Genomic DNA, 22968 nt, shown 5'->3' with positions numbered 1-22968 from the left:
AGTGACAGAGTCTGTGGTCCAGATTGAGGTTGGAAGTTCATTTCACCATTGAGGGACGGTGAATTTGAAGCTTCTGGAAAGGGACCTCGTGCCTCACTGAGTAGACACTACCAGGCGTCGGTTGTTAACTGATCGCAGTTTGTATGAGGGAACATAAACCTCAAGGAGAGTGTTGAGGTAGGAGGGTGCTGTTCCAGACAAGGTCTTGTACGTGAGCATCAAGGCCTTGAATTTGATGTGGGCAGCTACAGGAAGCCAGTGGAGGGAGATGATGAGGGGTGTGACATGGGTTCTTATGGACTGGGTGAAGAGGAGACGTGCTGCTGCATTCTGAATCATCTGAAGGGGTTTGATGGAGCTGGCTAGGAGGCCCGAGAGTAGTGCATTGCTATAGCCCAGTTTTGAGATAACAATGAGATAGCCTGAACTAGTAGCTGGGTGGCCTGTTCAGTGATATAGGGTCTGGGTTTCTTGATGTTGTACAGAATGAACATACAGGATCATGCAGTTGTTGAAATGTGGTTAGTGAAGGTCAAGTGGTCATTGAAAGTCACCCCAAGGTTTCTGGTTGGCTTGAGTGTGGTTGAGCCAAGCTGCACAGTGAGGTTGTGGGTGATTGAAGGGCAGGCTGGGATGATGAAAAACTCGCCATGTCGAGCTTAAGGTGGTGTTCCTTCATCCAGTTTGAGACGTCAAACAGGCAGGTGGACATGCGTGCTGAGACGGATGGATCATCAGGCTGGGAGGACAAATAGAGCTGGGTGTCATCAGCATAGCAGTGATGAGAAGCCATGAGACTCAATCACAGGCCCCAGAGATGTAATATAAATAGAAAAGGGCAGTGGACCCAGCACTGACCCCTGGTGAACCCCAGTTGTGAGTTGCTGAGTTTTATTTAGCATATTAGCTTGTCTATTTCTGCCAGACAGACGGGCAAATTTGGAACTACATTTGAAACTTCTGAGGAGATTAACTTTTTAATTAATAGTTGTTTTCACTGTTAAGGGGACAGTTTTATTTTAACTGGTGAATGTTTGAGAATAATCTGTTTACATCACAGTCCTTGATGTGTTTTTATGTAGGTAACTACGTCTTCCCCAATAACTAGAACAAATTCTTCTTATACTGTGTAGACTAGCATGTGATTATTTTATTGAGCATTTTAATTATAATACATTTCATTAAAGTAAATGGGCCTCATTTATCAGTCATTTAGTAAAGTTGTAAATGTTTGCATAAGCCAAACCGAACAAAAATTTTCCATCAGGTTTACAAAATTTTTGGAACTGCTGACTTTCTTCATACTCATGTGTATGTTGATGAATGCCAATCACCTGTAAATTAACAGGTGCAAGCACACCACAGCTGATTTGCATTTGGTGACTCCTACAAAACTCCATAAAAAGCAAAGCTAACACAGCTGAAATGATGACTAAATAGCAAAAAAGACTTAGCAGTAGTGAAAGCTATTTTGACTCATGTCCATGTTGACAAATGTATAGATTATTTAACAGTGTGACCACCCCTTGAGAAGGCCAAAATCTGGTACCAGATGTGAATTGGATGTAAATTAATTGACATGAAAATGTAGGGGAGAAATATATCTACTGTAACCAGGTGATCTTGGATGGAAAGCACATAGCGAATCGACCTGTCAAAGAATGCACCAATGTGAGAGTCACAGGAAGCCAGATGATAGTACACTAAGGATTATACAGCACAGTGCAGCTTGAGACCAGATTGCTCACTTAGTGCTGGCTCGAATAAAGTGTTGCACGGCAGTAAAAGAATATGCTGACATAATAAACAGAACCGACATAAACACTGCTTGAATCTATCCGCCTATAAGAATACGGTGGCATTCCTAATTGAATGACTGGTCTTGTTTATCTTAATTTATGGATTAATTTTCACTTGCTTGCTTTATTTTTTCATATTTAATATTTCTTTAATTAATAGCATAAAGGTTAACTGACTGGGTCTCACAAAAGCTTCATTAAATTTGTGTGTAGCTAAAAATACACAAGGTATTAACACTTGACAGCACATTTTCTGTATATAAAAGTGCAGTAACTCATAGCAATCGGCATGATTTGAAGCTAATCAATTAAGGTTTATATTAAGTCTTCTAATGCGTAAATTTACACACATTCAGGAGCATGAGTAGGATACGAACGTTTTTCCTAAATTACGAGATTTGCATAAATACTATTTAAACAATTATGGTACAAAAAAAAATCACAATGACTATTTACCAAGACAAACCGATGATGCCACTTCAGCGCACCTTTCAAGCGGAGATCTCAAATCACCTACGCGACTCAGTTATTCTGGATTCATATGTTGAATAAGCTGTTTTTATTAGGGGGGAAAACGAAGACTGCTCTTTTGATGTATTATATGTTAAAACGCAGAGCTCCTATATAAAATGTGTAAATGTTTGCAGGTCTGAAACAGTCATTTAAGTGTTTATTTTTGGTATATTCCATCTCACCTTCAGCCCACCTGCTGTGAATACTTATGTACATGTGCTTTTTGCTTTTTATTTTTAATAAATTTGCAAAGATTTCAAACAAACTTCTTTCATGTTGTCATTATGGGCTATTGTTTGTAGAATTTTGAGGAAAATAATTTATTTAATCTATTTTGGAATAAGGCTGTAACATAACAAAATGTGGAAAAAGTGAAGCGCTGTGAATACTTTCCATATGCACTGTAAATCCTGCCACTTTTATTAATAAATCATACAAAATGATTGTCATGTTAATGTGCAACGTCAGCTTGTAGTCTAATGAAAAACGTACACTGGTATCTTCTATGGACAAATGAATATATTGTCGTTTTTAATCCATGCAAATATTCATGCATAGATTACTTACGACACCTGGGATGCCTTAAACCGAGTATGAAATCATACTCCAACCCCAGCAAAAGCACAGCTGCCCTATTTATCCTAAACAGAAACTGACAAAGCATGAATAGTTTTAGTAGAGGTGTTAGAGGCAGCTGGGAGGTATAGGAAGTCATGTAAATGTTTTCATTGTAGTTTCAATTTTCTGAGCAGACAGCAGTGGGTTCTAAAGATTACACACTGTTCCTTTAATGCATGTGTCACTGAGCCGAGCCCACTCAAGGCAGATTTGAATCTTTGTTGTAACTGGGAACTCACTTAAAGAAAAACCAAGGATAGTGGCCTTATCCAAAAGCACTTTATACAATTTTAATCGTCATAATTTGTTTGTATGTTAAGAATTGTTTATGGAAGCAGTGAGATAAGCACTCGATCATCTTTTCCTTGCCACAGCATCTCCCCTTTGAATTGCACTAGCCCTTGTTTCCGTGCCCGGAGCAGCACTCCCACTAGCTTGTTCGAAATAGAGACATAATGTTCAAACAGTCTGCCAAACTCAACTTCCCGTCTCCCATCTTCTCGCCTGTGCCCAAGTTCTCTTATAATCTGGCACAGCACCATCACCTCTCTGGCAATATGGGAGTGAGCTTCCTTGCCTCTGCGTTCAGTGCGAGAACCCTCCGGAGGTCGGCCATAGTCCTCCTGACCCCACTCAGGACAAAAGGCCATCACCTCATCACTAGTGAATGGATTGTGTTTCTGATAATCCTTGTGATCTTCAGACCATTTCTGCCAGGTCTGTGTTAGTTCTTTCACTGAAGCTGCATGGTATTCAGGGGTCTGCCTGTCTCTCTCCATGAGGAACATTATAACATCTCTGTGCTGGACTGACACACACCAGGAGTGCTAGTGCTCATCTTCATGCGTCGTTTGCAGGACACCAAGGAGATCAAACTACAGCAAACCTATGAATAATGTAACAGAAGTACAAACAATGTTAACCTGCTCTACTTAGTCCTTGTCTTTATTCTTAACTAGAGATACACTCAGAAATAATACATTCAAAATGTACAAAATTTGAGTAATGCTTGTCACTTGAGTGGCAGCCTAAGGAATGTGTCTTTTGTAGGTATTGCATTATATCATATCATATTATATAGGGGGAATGGCACAGAATTTGCATGTTCTCCTCGTGCTTCAGGGATTTCTTCCGGGTACTCCTGTTTCCTCCCCCATTGCAAAGACATGTGTTGTAGACTTATTGGCATTTCCAAACTGTCCGTAGTGTGTGACTGTGTGTGCAATTGTGCCCCGCAATGGGTTGGCACCCCGTCCAGGGTGTCCCCTGCCCTTGTGCCCAGAGTTCCCTGGGATAGGCTCCAGGTTCACCGGCAACCCTGTGTAGGATAAGTGGTAGAGAAAATGGATGGACAATATAAATATAATTGTTCAGGGACATAATGAATGCACATAATTGGAACTGTTGTCTTTTTGTGGGTTTATTTCCATTGCTTATACCTTGGGAAACAAACAGGTACATGTAAAACGTTTTTGTTTTTTTGTTTGTTTGTTTTTTTCTGATAATGTACCTTCTCAAGTATGGAATGCATTAGTGCATTTTTTATCCAATTATGGGCAATAAGGGCACGAGTGACGCCTTGAGATATTATGCTACAAAAAATTAAGAATATGTTTGATTATTAAACCCAAAAGGTTTGCTAAGTTTGAGCACTTTTGAAAGAAAGCTCCCGGGACTACACAACGACCTGTCTCTGGTTGTAAAGATAGTAAAATCATCTGTGTGTCGTCTCTGGTAGTTTCAAAGATATATATAAACAATAACGTACTTACATTATTCATGTGTTGCATTGCATCAGAATCTTTTACAAATGTTGTACCCGCGAGTATTCCGAACAATACCAAGCACAAATGATAACAAGAGGAAAAACAACAACAACAAAAAACACCCCTATCAGACCTTCCCTTCACTAATAGTGTCTATCTGGTTGGCGGCGCTAGGTAGGAACTGTGTTTTTGAAGGCGGCGTTGCCTACCGGACTGTTTTGTTAGGTGCACTGAGATATGGCGCTACACTGTGGGAAAACATGCCGGCAATATTTATTACATTTAGCACACGACAATGTCGACTTCAGATTACCGGTATGTAATGCTAAACTTGTAAACAGCATAACCACTTATTATGCTCGATGAAGAAGTTTGATTTTATGAATTTAAAGGCTTACTGTAAAATCATGTTAGGAAGCGATAATTAGGTTGATTAATAATGTGCATCAGAAGTAATGTATCTAAATATATGAATGCATGTACAATTGTTTTTGTTTGTTTGTTTTTTTGTTTGTTTGTTTTAGGAGATAAAATCATTGCTATCCATTGTGGGTCAGCAGTGTGTTCCAACAGAAACCTTCAATGAACGGGTAAAACAAGTATAACAACTAACAAATGTTTTTAACGTAACCTTTATATTCAAGTTTTATAGCAGTATGAAGTCAATGAGATCATATCATGTTATAAAATAGAACCGGGAATATCTTTTGGAAGCTTATGGCTTTCAGTACCTAATTATACAGAGAAATTAAATGCATTGCTGTTAGATCTGTGTACAATCATTTTTATTTGCTTCTGTCTTTGCTTAGCTTTTTTTTTTTTTTTTCTTTACAGCTTTTCTCTTAACAAAGCAATGGTGTGATTTTTTTCCCCCTTCAGTCACCCTTTTGGCGCCTGTATGGCCTATCAGAGGATGACGTAAGGAGTGTTATGGCAAGAACAGTTTGTGCCAAGTAGGTGTGAGTGACATTGAGCAGACAAACTAATCAGAGATTGTTTTCCAGGCAAAGAATAAGCATAAGGAATAAATCATATACTGTACATTACTATAGGTCAGCGGGTTCAGTTTTGCACTCGTGTTTGGAGAGTTTAGTTAAAATCCAGGGACTGCCAGAAAGGCTTATTTCCCTCATCTGTTTATCTGTATCCTTGGCCTATTCCACATCACTTGTAGTGTACGTTAAATAAAAGTGATTGCCAAATGATTAAATGGAAATGTAAGAGTTGGTGTCATCATGCTGTAACTATACTATGAAAGTCTTTTACTTAGAGTGTTGCTGTACACATTTAAATACATATTTAGGTCTGCATTTGAGCTTTGGGGTCATGGAAGGACAGTCTCGGAGCTGAAGTTGTCAGTACTGGAGTACCCCACAGAGCGCATGGTGTGTGTGTCAGTTGCTCGATTGGTTAATTTAACCATTTAGTGTTTGTATAAATTTCATCTCACTAACTTTTATGAATTGTGTGCACATAGACTCCTTTTCTACAACAAGAATCAACATACAAGATTAATGTCTACACTTTCAACAAGACATTATTGTTCAAAGACAGAATAGAGAAGATAGATGTAAGTATGCTGTTCTTGCAAAGTTCTTCACTTTCTCCTTTCAACCCTGCCATGCACATCATTGTTGTTCGGTGTTCTCCTGATGGTGGACTCATGAACATTAACATTAGCCAATGTGAGCGAAGCCTTTAGTTGCTTAGAGGTTACCCTGGGTTCCTTTGTGACCTTGCAGACTATTACACGTCTTGCTCGTGGAGTGATCTTTGCTGGTTGATCACTCCTGGGGAGGGTTACAATGGTCTTACATTTCCTCCATTTGTTCATATTCTGTCTGACTGTGGATCGGTGGAATCTAAACTCTTTAGAGATGGTTTTGTAACCTTTTCCAGCCTCTTGAGCATCAACAATGCTTTTTCTGAGGTTCTCACAAATCTCCTTGGTTTATGACATGATACACTTCCACAAACATGTGTTGTTAAGGTCAGCCTTTGATAGATCCCTGTTCTTTAAATAAAACAGGGTGCTCACTCTCACCTGATGACTCTAATTTCACCTTCAAATCAAACTGCTAATCCTAGAACTTCATGTACTTTTGCAATATGTAATGTTGGATCATTTTTAATAAATAAATGACCAAGTATAATATATACATGACCATGTATAATAATGTTGTCTCATTCGTTTAATTGGGTTCTCTTGTCTACTTTTAAGACTTGTGTGAAAATCTGATGATATTTTAGGTCATATTTATGGAGATATTTAGAAAATTTGAAATGATTCATAAACTTTCAAGCACCACAGTAAATACAGACTTTTTTGTTTTATGGCTGAATTTATGTTGTATAGTATTAATAGTGCAGAAAACTAACCAACTGTCCCCCTACAGGCCCTGGGCTTTCTCCCTTTTCAAGGTAAAGTCAATCTGAAGGATCCTGATCACATTTTCTGCTTATTAGAAGATTATGGACTGGATCCTAATGACATTCCTGATGAGCCTTTCCACATGTATTTTGGAAGATTTGTAAGTGAGCATTTTAGGCACTAAAGATTATTTAGACATTATTTATTTTAATTGGTCTTTTCTGTAAATGTCATCCTCATGAATTGATTCAGAAATTGGCATCAAGACGCATTTTAATTCTGAATATGTTACCAAGCCTTGATAGTTGTTAGCAAAACAGCCAAGCTAATTTTAGGCTTTAATAGATCAGTTTAATTTCACATGTTGTATGGCATTACTGATAAACAGGTGGGTTTTGGCTTAATTAGTGCAACCCATCTGTACCTTAAATTATTTATTGTAGTAAATTAGTACTTGGTATTTTTAAAGGTTTGAATGATATCTGGCTCATGGTTTTGACTAATACTTTCTCCCAGATTGCAGACGGACAGAGGGAGCTAATCCGCTCTCACAGTGTGAAGAAGAGACACTTCATTGGGAACACCAGCATGGACGCAGGCCTTTCTTTTATAATGGCCAACCACGGCAAAGTAAAAGCACATGATCTGGTGTATGATCCTTTTGTTGGAACAGGTGAGATAAAACACACCCGCAGGTCCAGCAGTAAGTTATGATGTGAAATGTAGGATAGGTTTATTTTTACATTGTGTGCATACAGTGTGCAGATTATGCAGAAGTGCAGACAGAGCAACAATGGGGTCCAAGCCATTTTGGGTCATTTTGCCTACACCTAAATGTTTTATTTTTTGTAAATTTATAACTGAAGTTCTGCAAATCATGTTTTCTATCTTATATCGGCACAAACAGTACTTCTGAAATTAAATATTGTCCTGACTCATTTAGTTATCATAAAGCTGTTTTAAATCCAAAAAGGCATAAAAATGAATGAGCACTTGAAATGACGGTCAAAAATATATTTTCCAGGGACTTGTTTATTTATTGCATAAATATGATGCCCAATGCCTTTGGTTTCTCTACATCCAAAATAAAGCTTACCACTAAAGGTACACTTTTTCCACACTTGTGCACAAGCTTTTATTTTGAAGCGCACGTGCACGCCTTGACAAACATGGCCATTCCATTTACTGGCATGTTTATTTGGGAGGTTAGAAGAAACCTGAGAATTCAGATGAAACCCACAGAGACATGCAAAGAGCATGTACAGAATAGTGATGTGTCGTTCATGAACGATCCGTTCATTTTGCTGAACGAGATTCAAAGATCTGAGTCAGTAAAATGATCTGAGCTTCACATCACTGGTACAGAAACTCCATACAGACAATAACCCAAACTCCTGATCGAACCAGTGACCCTGAAACTGTGAGGCCGCTGCACCACCGTGCCATGTTCTACGGGGCTTATTTGAATTGAATTTGAAATAAATTACAGTACCAAATGTCTTTAGACCTGTGAGTGAAATTTGAACAGACGAGTCAGCTTCCTGGAAAGGCATACTGCAAAACACCATTACAGTAAGTCTCTATCATATGGGGGTGTAAACCTCAGGCTTTAACACAATATGATACGATTTCAGTTAATAAGGCAGGGATTTGATATTTGACCATAGTACAAAATACATTTCAATTCGATTAAGTAGCCTCTGATCGATATGTAAGCTGACCAACTTTGTTCAGAATCTGGGGTAGGCCTACCGTTAATTCGATCTTGTGATGAGTGAGAAGGACTATTGTAAAAGAGACGGCGTTACAGTCAAATCATCGTGCTAGCATGTTAAATTATTTACACGTCAGTTTAAAAATATGAATTATTTTTTACTCACCCGTTTGTCCTTTTTTCTGTAATAATGTTGCCTTTGAAATTGCTGCATTTATCCATTTATCCATTATTACAGTCCTGCGACTGACTTATACCAAACTTATTAACTGAAATGTAAGAGGATGCATTCGTGGTTAAAACTGATCGAGTCTGCATGGTCAAAGAAAATGACCATCATTTATATTTTTATCTAGAGCTTATGTTGTTTTAGGGTGGAATATAACTTTAACCACATCTAATAGTTCTGAGGTTCTTTCTGTGTGCTTGTAGCATGCAGTAGTGCTTTTGCCAGGCATGTGCTGTTGTGCCAGTCATTCTCTAAGGGAGGTGTGAGATCTGCTGGCCAGATGTGTTAATTTCCTACCAGGTTCAGTGGAAGACCTGGACATGTCTGGACAGAGCTGTCTATGCAAACTTTAGATCCTGCAATATTAAAACCATTAACAAGGATATTTCTGGATTAAAAAATGTTCAAACTAAATTGCTAAACTTTTCTTGTTCTTTTTGTCTTTTTCTTTCTTTTCTTGTCTAGGTAGTCTTCTAGTAGCATGCTCTCATTTTGGAGCTTATGTGTGTGGGACCGACATCGATTATAACACTATACATGGAGTAGGTAAATGAGAAGTTCTGTTATTTGGAGCATACTTGCTGTGCTTATTAAATCTTATTTACAGTGGTGTGAAGAAGTATTTGCCCGATTTCTTCTGTTTTTGTGTATATCTCATAGTAAATTGTTTTAGAAATTAGAAAACAAAATCTAAGCTAAAACAAAGGCAACACAAAATACGGTTTTTAAAAGATAATGTTATTTATTGAAGCAATAAAGTTATCCAATACCAGCTGGGCCTGTGTGAAAATGTATTTGCCACCATAGTTACGAATTCCTCAAATCTATGAAACTGCATTCGTAATGGAGTTCAGCTGGACTAGACACAACCAGGCCTGATTACTGCAAACCCTGTTCAATCAAATCTACACTTAAATAGAACTTTTTCAACAGCATGAAGTTGGTTAAAAGGTCTTATCCAGGAACACACTATGCCAAAGTTGAAAGAAATTCCAGAAATTATGAGGAAGAAGGTGATTGAAATACATCAGTATGGGAAGGGTTACAAAGCTATTTCAAAGGCTCTGGGACTCCAAAGAACCTCAGCGAGAGCCATTATCTCAAAGTGTGGCTGAACTAAAGCAGTGCTGCAAAGAAAAGTGGTCCAAAATTCCACCACAGCGGTGTGAAAGACTGATCTCCAGTTATCGTAAGCCTTTGGTTGCGATTATTGCTGCTAAAGGTGGCACAACCAGATTTTAAGTTTAAGGGGACAATTCGTTTTTCACATTGGTGATGGGTATAAAAATAAATAAAATAAAAACTGTATTGTGTGTTTACTCAGGTTGCCTTTGCAATAGGTTACATTTCGTTTGAAGATCTAAAACTACTAAGTATGAGATGTACACAAAAACAGAAGAAATCAGGATAGTGGCGAATACTTTTTCACAGCAGTGTAGTCTCTTAGCAGCAATGAAGCAACATGTAGTCAAATACTGGATTATGTCTGGTTTACAGGGAAAGCCAGCCGGAAGAATCAGAAGTGGAGAGGTCCTGATGAGAACATCCGAGCGAACCTGCGGCAGTATGGGACGGAGTGCTTTTATGTGGATGTCATGGTGTCTGATGCCTCAAAACCTGTATGGAGGAATGGTGCACTGTTTGACACCATCATTACAGACCGTATGTTTCTGCAGAAGGATTTAATACCCTTTCACAACACACCTGCATTTTTTATAGCATTTTTAAAAGAAAAAAAATAATGCCCCAATTTTTGTCATATGCCAAAACCAAGATCAAAGATTCATATACATGCACAGTAGCATACATTTTATGTGATTAAAATGCTGTTGTTACTCCCACCTTTGCCACGAACAAGTATAAATTTAATCAAACTGCAGATGTGTACCTAATTTTATAAATCATGCAAATGAGTCCAGATTGTTCAGGTTTTTCAGTTGGCTATCGCAGTGATTTTGGTCAGGTAGCTCATTTACACATACACTGAACTGTGAATGATGTGCTTTGAAGTTTATGCAGCTTTTGCTTATGTCTGTAATTCAGTTAAATTCTTTTATTTTCGCCCCAATCTTATTTGTATAACACCTTAAACAATTGATATAGTAACAAAGCTGCTTTACAGAAATCCAGATGTAGATTTAGATCCCTAAAGAAGAAGCCAGAGGTGAGGGACATGAGGAAGTCACATTGACAGGAACCAGACTCTAAAGGGAACTCTTCTTCCTCTGGATGACACCAGATAGTGAGAATATACAACGATCAGTCATTACGGTATACAGTTGTAGAAGTGTAAAGTCAAGCATTCCTTTTTTTTTTTTTTTTTTTTTTTTTTTTTTTTATTTACACACATAACATAGCACAAGGCTCATATGTAACACAGAGCCAGGAGAGTACTGTTTAAGAATGATAAGGAACATAACACTACATGACAATGTGAGGTAAGGAAACATCAACTTGGGTCAATTTTATGAAAGGTTTGCTCTCTAATATTTTATAGTAACGTATAGGTTTATGGGAATGTGATAAAAATATTAGGAGATTATTATTAGGAGAAATTGGTTGTCAAGTATTTCATGACTGGGGAGCAGGTGTGTGGATATGATTTACTGCTGTTTTTAATAGTTTTTCTAATGAGGAGTATTCTGCTTTTAGTATTTTAGTTCCGTTTTTACCATTTTAATATCTTTTGGGTTATTTGAAATCATGATAGACCACAGGGAATTGCGATGGATCGGCATTGTGGGATGCCAAGGATCTAAGAGGCAAACGGTACTTATTGTGTATAAAGAATGTTCAGCATATTATGAATAGAAGCCCTGGAATAAGCACCGGGTGGTGTGTATGATTACACAGCAGTTCCTATGTACAAATCTGTGGTATCCAGGTGAGATAGTCACAAAGTAGTATCTTTTCAATATCCAGCACAAATTGATAAATCAGCAGATATTGATTTTGATGTGTATGTGATATGACGGAACATATGATCACTGGAGACAGAGCCTTTCTTTGTTTTTACTGATGTGTCTCCACTATGATTCTCACGCAGATGAAATATAAACCTGTTCTATTTATTTGCTTTATATTTGATTCTTTTTATTGTTGTGACCAAGACACTGACACACCCTCTATTTACCATGTTATCTTCATTTTATGTTTCTAGTGCTAGATCGTAAGTCTTCTGTTTTGGCTCTTTTGCAGCTCCTTACGGAATTCGTGAATCGACAAGGAGGACAGGTTCTCACAAAGAGATCACGACTCCTCCTGAGAACTTGTAAGTCTATTATGCTTCCCTCAATTCATTTTATTCCAATTAATGACATCAGTTCGCCCATTAAAATATGAACCAGGCATCAGATACCAGTGATGTTCGAGCTCATTTGAAGTAGTGGATTACCCGTTAAAATGGTACTTGCACTTTAAAATGCTTCTGACAGAATAGTCTCACACAAAGAATTTACAGCCTGTTTTATAGTGCTCTGTAAAATCTAGTGCTGGCTACAACACAAAAAAAATACAGACCCATTTCCTAGGTTTCATGCACCAAGTATTTAGGGAAACATGCATTTAGATATTTAGCAAACACATTATGTTAATAGTTTTAATCAGCGTCTTGTGAAACCCGTCTTGCTTTTTTGTTCTTAGTCTGATATTAGCCAGGTTTCCATCCAAGGAATTTTATGCAAAAACTATTTTAGCAATGTGAAATTTTTGCCAAAGCAGGCAATGAAAAAGTCATTTATTGTGCTGTTTTTCTCCGTTTAACTTCAGCTGATAATTTTTTTTGTTACATGGACTGTCAAGAATAACCACAACAGAAATAGTTTTGGCAGGAAAATTACTACAGTAAGATGTTAAATAATATGCGGCATGATTTTAGTGGTATGTGGCATCATTAATTATGTGTCTTTTTGACAACAAACCAATAAAACACACTAGTAGAAAAACTAAGAAACCAGTGTTTTTGTACGTCTTGTTGTTTTGGTTTCGTTTGTTACTCTTTATATTCATTACTGTATTCATATCCTTATTTTATATACCTTATGTATGTAAAATGCTGTATAAATGAAGTTCTGTGCATTAATGTGCTGCTGTGTTTTGTCATGTCGTGCAGTGCTGGTGAGAGTCATGTCCCTGTTTCCATGGAATACCATCTAAGTGACATCTTTGCTGATCTCCTGAATTTTGCAGCTCATCATTTGGTCCTCGGTGGACGCCTGGTCTACTGGCTACCAGTTTACAGACCAGAGTAAGTAATAGTTATTATTTCACTTCACTTACAGTAAGACAAAAACTGTTCAGTCTGTTTAGCAATGGTCAGAACTGAACTGGTCATGTTGATGGCTTTTAGCTATACAGTCATCCACTTTTAGTATAAATCTTCGGCTTTATTGCAGATGTTTCACTAGGGGGCAGCGTGGCGCTTTGTGAGAGCTGTAACCTGCATGATAATTATAAGCGTGCTCATTTTGACCTGCTGAGGCCTGCTGCCTGTGGAGCAGGTGGGAATTAAGGGACCCCCCAGGGATGCTGACTACACACAGTCATGTCCATTTGGCCACTGATTACAGGGCTGAAGAGCAAAATTGAAGAAGAGGGGGATGATCTATTTTATAGTCAGCACTTACCTCATCTGACATGCAAGCCACCATCAATAGATGTTTTTATCTTTGTGGGGAAACTCTGTCCTTCAGGCTTGCTGACTCAGACAGTAACATATTAGGATTGTACATGAGGTCTATTTATACAACACAAAAAGTTATCGCAAGTTAAAGGCCTGTATACTGCCTGTCTGAAGAATTATAATAATAGGAGTACGACACTCTTCTTGTCCTGAGTGATATTAAGGGAACTGAGTCAGGGTTAATCCATAGTAACAAATGTCTAGATTAAACAGGGTCATGCTCTAATTTAGGGATGATATGGGTGTCCTGTTTCGATTGACCTGAATGTGTAAGGCTCCGATGACAGACATAAAGGGATTTAAGTGAGAGCCATGACCACACAGACCTCAGAGGAGGCCAAGTTCTCGTCATATATATGCAACTGGATTTTATGCCTGGTTTTACAGCTTAGAACAATTGTCCCTCAAATGTGGGGTCAGTTATTTTTAGATTGGTAATATTTGGTGAAGTTCACTTTACATCCATGCAGCTTTTAATTAAGTATTTTTTCTGAGGGATAATTCCAGTCTATGTGGCAGCCAAAAACAATCAAATGATGAGGACCAACAATATCCAGCCAATCAGGACATGGAAGTGCCTCGGCTTGGCTGTCAATCATGTTATCTGTCAATTCAGAACGCTCCTTCTTATGCATTAGTATTCAGTCCTTCAAGTCTATGGCTTGGGAGGAAACACCAAAGAGACAGGCTGTATTTATTTGAACTTATGTGTGTCAAAATCTCTAACTGTACTTAGCTTAGTTTCTGCTGTGTCAAGTAACAGCCTCATACTGGAATGAGCAAATAAGAAAACGGGAACAGGAGGTTCATAAGTAGTTCTTACTCTTACTGATGATCTAAAGGGTCTCTTTGACAGACTGTATCTAGAGTAACAGTGTGTGTAGCAACACTGTTGTTTATAAACAGCAACGTCTAAAGAATGGACGACTGCCACAGAAATGTGGTGCTGCGGTGCCACTGGGAAGCCCACAGTCAGTTCGGGAATCAGTGGACGTTCCGTAGGGGAATACAAAGGTTTGGCCAGTGAGCTCACCATCAACCCCCACAGCAGTTAAACACCTCAGTGCAGATGGAGCACAGCCCCCGCCATGCATTAACACACACACTGCAGCTTCTTGAACTCGGCTCCTTTTCCACTTTATTGATGTCAGAGCTGTTGCAATGTTCCAGCCACAGCAGCGTCTCTGACAATATTGACCAGAACATACGTGGCTATCTGACGCATTTTTCAGCTAAAAAAAAAAAGAAGAAGAAGCGAACATCAGCTTCTGCTTAACATGTAAGCTCATGAACTGTAATTTCTTCTGCCATGTCTTGTAAGCCACCAGAACACCAGAAATGTGAGTCAGTGTGATTTATTTATTTTTTTTGTTTAAAAGGGTGATTTGTGTCAGTCTTAGTGCGTCAGCAAATCATTTTTACAATTCACTACTCATATAGATGTTATTACATCTTCTATTTATAGAAAAAAAAAATCTTATCAGTGAACCTGTTCTCATCTAACCAAATTTAGTTGAACTGTATACATATCATTTCTAACAACTTGATAAAGATAAACGGTGAGCCTGTTTGGTAGCAGTTGTAGAAAAGATCCACAAAATCCCATAAGCTGTATACAGTAACACAAAGCAAAAACATTCAAGCTCATAAATAATGTGAAGCCTTTGCTCTCATCGCTGTTGTCTTCTCCTTCACTGCGTAATCCTAACAAACATTGGCTCAGGTAAAATATGTCTGGAACCTTTAGCAGCACAGGCACCACAAGTCTTAAAGCCAACGGAATGTAATCCACATGCGTTCGGACTTAATCAGTCTTATGAAAGCATCCAGCAGCAGCGGTGGCATCAAACCACTCTGACAGCTCTGTATTCTGAAGAAGAGCTGTCAGGTGATTTCTATAACTGGGTCTCTAGAGTATGCTTTCCCGGAAAGAAGCCATGTTTAATATTTCTCCTAGGTGACAGCAGGAGCACCATGTAAACCTCTGAACAGAGGTTGTATGTGTATCTTTCAGTGGGCCGTGTAAACACTCTGGGGCAGGGGCCACTGAAAGGGAAGGGAAGACGTCATGTTCATATAAAACACAAATGGAGGGGGGTTTTGTTTTGTTTTTTGTTCATACTAGCAAGTGACAAGTCACTTTTATTGCTTGTTGTTTGCCTCTTGTGGGCGTATAGCGGCCGCTACTGTGGTCACTTGTAGGCATGCACTGTTTTTTTCCAGTGTTTTTTTAGTTCCCCAGTCAGAAACTATATACAGCTTAGAAACCTAGCGAGTTAAACACAAATTAAGCAATGCATTAATACCTGTGAACATTGGTTGTTTGATATACATGTGACGTGCTAGGCATTGTACGAGCTTCTTTGGCAATTTAAACATGGCTGTGCGTTATGTGTACTACCAACATACACTCACCAGAGGCACAATCAATTTATGCTATCTAAAGTTCCATGTTTGCATCCCATACAGTAATTCAGGACCAATTGCTGGTAGGAACTCTGGTTGTGAGTGGGAAATTGAATGAAACCGAAAGACACGTCAGACCACATATACCATGGGATTGAGAAAGGGATCGTTTGGATTTGCATGGAATCGAGTCACTTGCTGCTGTCATTGAAATCACGTACATAGAGAATGAATAGTCGTCTGAACATAGAGTGATGAGTCATATATTTCATGGTTGTCACAGGTACTGTGAAGAGATGGTGCCGTTACACCCCTGCCTCACACTCATCAGCAACTGTGAGCAGAGTCTGTCCAGCCACACATCCCGAAGGCTCATCACTATGGAGAAGACCAAAGAGCCAGAGGTTTGTTTGCATCTGCATGTGCACATGTGTGTGTGTGTGTGTGTGTGTGTGTGTGTGTGTGTGTGTGTGTGTGCTGTGTGAGTGTGTGTATGTGTTTCCTTTGAAAAAAAAAAAAATATATATATATATATATATATATATATATATATATATATATATATATATATATATATGTATATATATATATATGTATATATATATATATGTATATATATATATATGTATATATATATATGTATATATATATATATATATATATATATATATATATATATATATATATATATATATATATATATATATATATATATATATATATATGTATGTGTGAGAGAGAGAGAGAGAGAGAGAGAGAGAGAGAGAGAGATAATATATGTGTGTTAGTTAAAAGTATTGCTTACCACCTCACCATCTGGCTGTGGTTGACTCGTTTTTTTTATACTACACTTTAATGTCTCAATCACACGTTCTACTGAAAATAATTAATCTTTGTATTTGACAACCGTTTCACTTCAAAACCCCAAATTGTTCCCATAAATGCCTGCGTGAAACATTCACACACAAAAAGGAGCGGTATTTTATCTGTGAAGACTGGCATGTGTCTCAGGCTGCCTGTGCATCAAACCTGGAATATATAACGTGTCACGTTTCATAGCTCATAGTTTTGCTGCTGTTTTCCTCCTCCTCATTTTCAGGAGAGCCTGATCGCTTTCATGTGATCACGGCTGCAGTTCTCAGCCAATAATAGATTTTTGTTCACGGTTTCTTAGAAATAAATATTTAGTTTGCATGGCACTTTGTTATTTTTCATGTACATTCAGTCATCTGTAATTTCCCCGCTCAGAGTTTCTCAGCCTTTTGAATGAGGCTTGCTTACTGAAACAGTAGTACTGAATTAAGCTTTCGTGAAATTTGACCTTTTTTTATTATTATTATTTATAAATGTCTTATCATTTCCTGTCTCTAGAATTATCTCACAAATTAGTCTTGCATCCTCACTTCTTAATATATGAGTATGTATGTGATTACATAACTACATGATTAGTCATGCAGTAACCATCGTTATTCTTTGTGCAACTGGGGCAGTGTTACGTGAATTTACATTTGATTATTTCTTTGATATCTAGTGGAGTATTCCATGCACTCGTCTGCAAATAAAACTTATTAATAAATTACACTTCATGGTCATAGATAATATTTTTCCTTTATGAGAACATCGACATATTTTTATGATTTACCTTAGAATAGCTAGTGACCGACCCCTTACATGTCATGAAAATCATGGCTGGGGAAGCTTTTGACTATTTAACAGTCCTTCAAAGATTAAAAATTTTTTCGATCACAGAAATTAATGCAAACTCAAGCAAACTCCACAGTATTCGGAGGAGCTTGCAATTTTTCACAATTACCGCAGATTCTTTACAGATTTGGGCCATGACACATCATGCCCTCTTCGATTCATGTGCGTTGAACATGAGCATAAAAGGTCGCACTTACCAACAAGCATCACTGCAAAAACCCACACTAAGTAGTTTCCTGTAACTGCAATTTTGGCAATGTAAGTACTTTTCCACAGAAAAAGCACAAAAAACACTCTTTAAAAAATAAAAAACGGCAAAGATTTTGGCTCCAACAATCACAAAAATACTCCAGGAAATCCTGTACAAACTAATTTAAGCATTCACATCAGCATAAGTTCAACTCTTGAAATGTGGCACAATGTATTAAAAATAGAAAACAGACAAAATAGAAAGCACTTACCTACTTTAAAGCAATTATCACACCCCTCTCTGTATCACATGCCTCTAGCACTGCTTCTTTGGACCCAACATCCCTTAGTGTACAAAGAAGACATGCATCAATGCTTTTCTCTGTCTAAAATGTATAAAAATGTATGTGTGTGTGTGTGTGTGTGTGTATGTATACAGTATCTCATAAAAGTGAGTACACCCCTCACATTTTTGTAAATATTTGATTATATCTTTTCATGTGACAACACTGAAGAAATGACACTTTGCTACAATGTAAAGTAGTGAGTGTACAGCTTGTGTAACAGTGTAAATTTGCTGTCCCCCTCAAAATAACTCAACACACAGCCATTAATGTCTAAACCGCTGGCAACAAAAGTGAGTACACCCCTAAGTGAAAATGTCCAAATTGGGCCCAAAGTGTCAATATTTTGTGTGGCCACCATTATTTTCCAGCACTGCCTTAACCCTCTTGGGCATGGAGTTCACCAGAGCTTCACAGGTTGCCTTGGAGTCCTCTTCCACTCCTCTGTGACGACATCACGGAGACCTTAGAGACCTTGTGCTCCTCCACCTTCCGTTTGAGGATGCCCCACAGATGCTCAACAGGGTTTAGGTCTGGAGACATGCTTGGCCAGTCCATCACCCTCAGCTTCTTTAGCAAGGCAGTGGTCGTCTTGGAGGTGTGTTTGGGGTCGTTATCATGCTGGAATACTGCATACTGATCATGCTGTGCTTCAGTGTGTCACAGTACATGTTGGCATTCATGGTTCCCTCAGTGAACTGTAGCTCCCCAGTGCCGGCAGCACTCATGCAGCCCCAGACCATGACACACCCACCACCATGCTTGACTGTAGGCAAGACCCACTTGTCTTTGTACTCCTCACCTGGTTGCTGCCACACACGCTTGACACCATCTGAACCAAATAAGTTTATCTTGGTCTCATCAGACCACAGGACATGGTTCCAGTAATCCATGTTCTTAGTCTGCTTGTCTTCAGCAAACTGTTTGCAGGCTTTCTTGTGCATCATCTTTCGAAGAGGCTTCCTTCTGGGACGACAGCCATGCAGACCAATTTGATGCAGTGTGTGGTATATGGTCTGAGCACTGACAGTCTGACCCCCCACCCCTTCAACCTCTGCAGCAATGTGGGCAGCACTCATAATTCTATTTCCCAAACACAACCTCTGGATATGACACTGAGCATGTGCACTCAACTTCCATGGTCGACCATGGCGAGGCCTGTTCTGAGTGGAACCTGTCCGGTTAAACCGTTGTATGGTCTTGGCCACCATGCTGCAGCTCAGTGTCAGGGTCTTGGCAATCTTCCTATAGCCTAGGCCATCTTTATGTAGAGCAACAATTCTTTTTTTCAGATCCTCAGAAAGTTCTTTGCCATGAGGTGCCATGTTGAACTTCCAGTGACCAGTATGAGGGAGTGTGAGAGCGATGACACCAAATTTAACACACTTGCTTCCCATTCACACCTGAGACCCTGTAACACTAACAAGTCACATGACACCGGGGAGGGAAAATGGCTAATTGGGCCCAATTTGGACATTTTCACTTAGGGGTATACTCACTTTTGTTGCCAGCGGTTGAGACATTAATGGCTTTGTGTTGAGTTATTTTGAGGGGACAGAAAATTTACACTGTTACACAAGCTGTACACTCGCTACTTTACATTGTAGCAAAGTGTCATTTCTTCAGTGTTGTCACATGAGAAGATATAATCAAATATTTACAAAAATGTGAGGGGTGTACTCACTTTTGTGAGATACTGTATGTATGTATGTATGTATGTATGTATGTATGTATGTATGTATGTATGTATATATACTAGCAGGAGGATGTGTTTTGGATAGAGACTACAAAGCACTTCTGTAAGTCGCACTGGATAAGAGCATCTGCTAATAAAAGTGATTGTAGGCAGCATCCATCAACCTTTCAAGAAACATGCTGATAAACCATAGAAGTTTCTTGTATTCGTTGTGATTTCTACCATAAACTCTGACATAAATACAGCTGTGTTAGTTTTTTTTTTTTTTTTTGGGGGGGGGGGGGCATCAATTTTGGTGGAAATTGTAGTAGTGTCCGATGGTTATCTATGTGTAAATGTTTAACATGTTAAACATTAAATGTCTGAGTGTGGATCTGGATCTGTCTTGAATTATGGTCAGATATACAGTGTGCTGTCAAGTTGTTTGAAAAAGTGTAGAACGTCACTGTGTTAGTTTGTCAAGCAACACCCAGGGCCTGATGAAGGCTTGGTTTCTGTCTTTTCCACACACACTCAGTCTCTTTCTCCTCTTTATTGCTCCACTTTAACTCTGTTATTTGGGTTTTTGGTGTTGGGGTAAGCCTGGATTCAGCCTGACTGGCAGAAACGATGTCTAAAATGAATGGAAATAGTTGAAGGTGTCACTGATGATGCAAAGTGGTGGATTATTCACTTCCATTTCTTCATGTCTCCTGCACCTCATTATGTGTTTTCCTCCTGGTCTCCATCAATTGGCCCTACTAATGACCTGGCCTCAACTTCATACAGAAACTGAGGAGCTTAATGCTTTTCTGTCTTTACACATTATGCTGTGAGCTTATGAGCTACACAAACAAGATAGCAGAATGTAAATTGATTTTGTTGATAATTGTCCTTGATGTAATGGTGGAGCTTTATTTTCTGAGTTTACAAAATTCCTAAATTCTCTTTTGGGGACATAATTGTTAAATGAAAAAAGATGATCCGGGCACACTAGACTGCAGTGATCTTTGGAACAACTTCAACTTCGCTTGGAAACAAATAGATAATTTGACCCAACAAGTTTATGGCTTGTGGAAACCTTTTGAGCAAGTTTTCATATTTGTCTATTTTTTTCATAATGTCTGGCAGTTTATGGGACTCACTTGAATAAAAATAACAAGTCTTGTATGTGGAACATTTCTGCTGCATCCACCAAAAGTGTACAATAAATACAGGTAGTACTGTTGCTTGGACAGCAAGGCAAACATTGTGCCAAAAACCTCATGGCCTAATAATAGTATAAAATATCCAGTAATAAAAATAATAATTATCCTGTCATATTGACATACATCTGTGTTTTCTTACAGAAGTCAGACGCGCTAGCACAGTTAGCAGACCCACGATTCAGCCCGTACCAAGGCCATAACTCCTTCAGGGAGAAATACTTCAGTGGCATCACCAAAAAGAACGGAAAAGGCAACGGAAAAGAACCACATCGAACAAAGGAGAATAATGGATAAAATTTTAAGATTTTAAATGAACACATTTATACTGCCTATTACTTTATGAGAGTTCTTTGTAATTTACTTTTTACTGCTTCTTTTAAAACATGCATTACTTCAGAATGTGATTTCAATTAAAAAAGCATGCCTCTTGTCATTTTTTTTTTTATGTGTTCTCTTTTATATCTCACTTCAAGTGAAAGCAAGCCGAAAGGGATCTGATGTTATTTATTACTGCATTATCATTGCGTATTTAGATAAAGTGTGAAAGGGATTGCAGTAATCCCTTGCACGTAGCAAATGTAGCAATGATGTAGAGGCAGGTTCACCTACTGTACATTGTGGGAGGATGATGGACTGCTGCTTCCTGTTGTATGAACTTAGTTAAGATAGCTGATTAATGAATTGCTCTTGAATTTAACTCCAAGAAAATCATCTGGGAGATTTATGTTCAACATAAATTTGATCCATGAACATTAAGGAAAGCAATTGTTCTTCTTTGCTTGGACATAAATCTAATATTATAAATCAAAAGGATGCACATCCAAGTGTTTCTGCAAGGATTGTCTTCAGGTAGAAGTTATTTCATAAGAGCTTACCTTACAGATAGTACATTCCAGCTGTCACCGAATCTCATGTGAAATTTTTCTTGTTGTTTTCATTGTTATAATTTGTTAGTTGCAAGGTTTCGCTCGTCTTGGTTGGTGTGATGGTTGCTTTTAGAATATTACTTATCTTCAGAGACAGCAGTATATTATTAGAAGTGACAGTATTGTGTATGTTTAGCAAGACTGAAGGCTAGAACTTTTTCACCATACACACATGATACTGCTAGTTATGTATGTTAATCTGGTTCTGTAAACCTCCAGACAATGGGTGAAACACCTGGATACCTCCTTGTGATCTCATGCGTACAGACCAGTAACGTGTCATTATGACACATAATATTTGGAGTAAATATCTGGAATAAATGGTTTGGTATTTGGGGTCCCACTTCATGAATCCCACAGCTGCAGCATGCCGATGGAGATCAGTAATGCAACTGCCGTCATCAGCCTTCGCATCCTCAACAGATATCAATACCACAATCTGATTGGCGAGTGTAATATCGTGTCATTGGGATAATGGAGTGGCTATCATTCTTAATTAATCTGAACTGTGTGGCCTGCCTCAGTGTTAGGGAACTTTTCTAAGAGTTCACTGTAAGGCCATGATCGATGTATAGTGTGTCTAGTATGAATGAAATACTAAACAGCTTTAGAAAACCTTAACACACAAACTTTCCCAACAACCAATAGTAAAGTAGCTTTGGATGAGGTAAGGCAGTTCCAAAATGAGCGAAACTTTCAAGAGCACTTGACATTGTAAATTGTCATGCAGAGTGAGTTGGGAGGTTGGAGTACATGGTATTGCAATATAATTTGGGGTTTTAATGTTTATATTTTGTCATCCCCTGGCTATATTTTGAAGTACAC

The 22968-nt window shown here is 38.4% G+C and overlaps 2 protein-coding genes across 4 annotated transcripts; one reads left to right on the top strand and one right to left on the bottom strand.

Moving 5' to 3' along the window:
* Positions 1-2709: 2709 nt before the first annotated feature.
* Positions 2710-4859, bottom strand: si:dkey-29b11.3 (actin-binding Rho-activating protein-like). Of its 2 annotated transcripts, none has more exons than XM_053683010.1 (2): positions 4703-4859; positions 2710-4248 (listed from the first exon to the last, which is right to left on the bottom strand). In XM_053683010.1, exon 2 carries the CDS (start codon positions 3716-3718, stop codon positions 3257-3259), a length of 462 nt encoding a protein of 153 aa, XP_053538985.1. In that variant the 5' UTR covers positions 3719-4248; positions 4703-4859; the 3' UTR covers positions 2710-3256. The 2 variants fall into 2 exon arrangements, with proteins under 2 accessions (XP_053538985.1, XP_017332051.1); XM_017476562.3 differs by having other exon boundaries at positions 2710-3816; positions 4703-4858.
* Positions 4860-4887: 28 nt separating this feature from the next.
* Positions 4888-21650, top strand: trmt11 (tRNA methyltransferase 11 homolog). Of its 2 annotated transcripts, none has more exons than XM_017476539.2 (13): positions 4888-5011; positions 5221-5286; positions 5576-5649; positions 6000-6081; positions 6174-6266; positions 7093-7227; positions 7584-7740; positions 9476-9556; positions 10508-10672; positions 12209-12281; positions 13122-13256; positions 16381-16501; positions 21359-21650. In XM_017476539.2, exons 1-13 carry the CDS (start codon positions 4934-4936, stop codon positions 21509-21511), a joined length of 1413 nt encoding a protein of 470 aa, XP_017332028.1. In that variant the 5' UTR covers positions 4888-4933; the 3' UTR covers positions 21512-21650. The 2 variants fall into 2 exon arrangements, with proteins under 2 accessions (XP_017332028.1, XP_017332037.1); XM_017476548.3 differs by having other exon boundaries at positions 4940-5011; positions 5531-5649.
* The last annotated feature ends 1318 nt before the right edge of the window (positions 21651-22968 follow it).

Source organism: Ictalurus punctatus, chromosome 1 (genome assembly GCF_001660625.3).
Source record: "Ictalurus punctatus breed USDA103 chromosome 1, Coco_2.0, whole genome shotgun sequence".
In the NCBI taxonomy this organism is placed as follows: Eukaryota; Metazoa; Chordata; class Actinopteri; order Siluriformes; family Ictaluridae; genus Ictalurus; species Ictalurus punctatus.
Note: the sequence above shows the minus strand (reverse complement) of the source record. Positions and strands in the feature narration are given on the sequence as shown.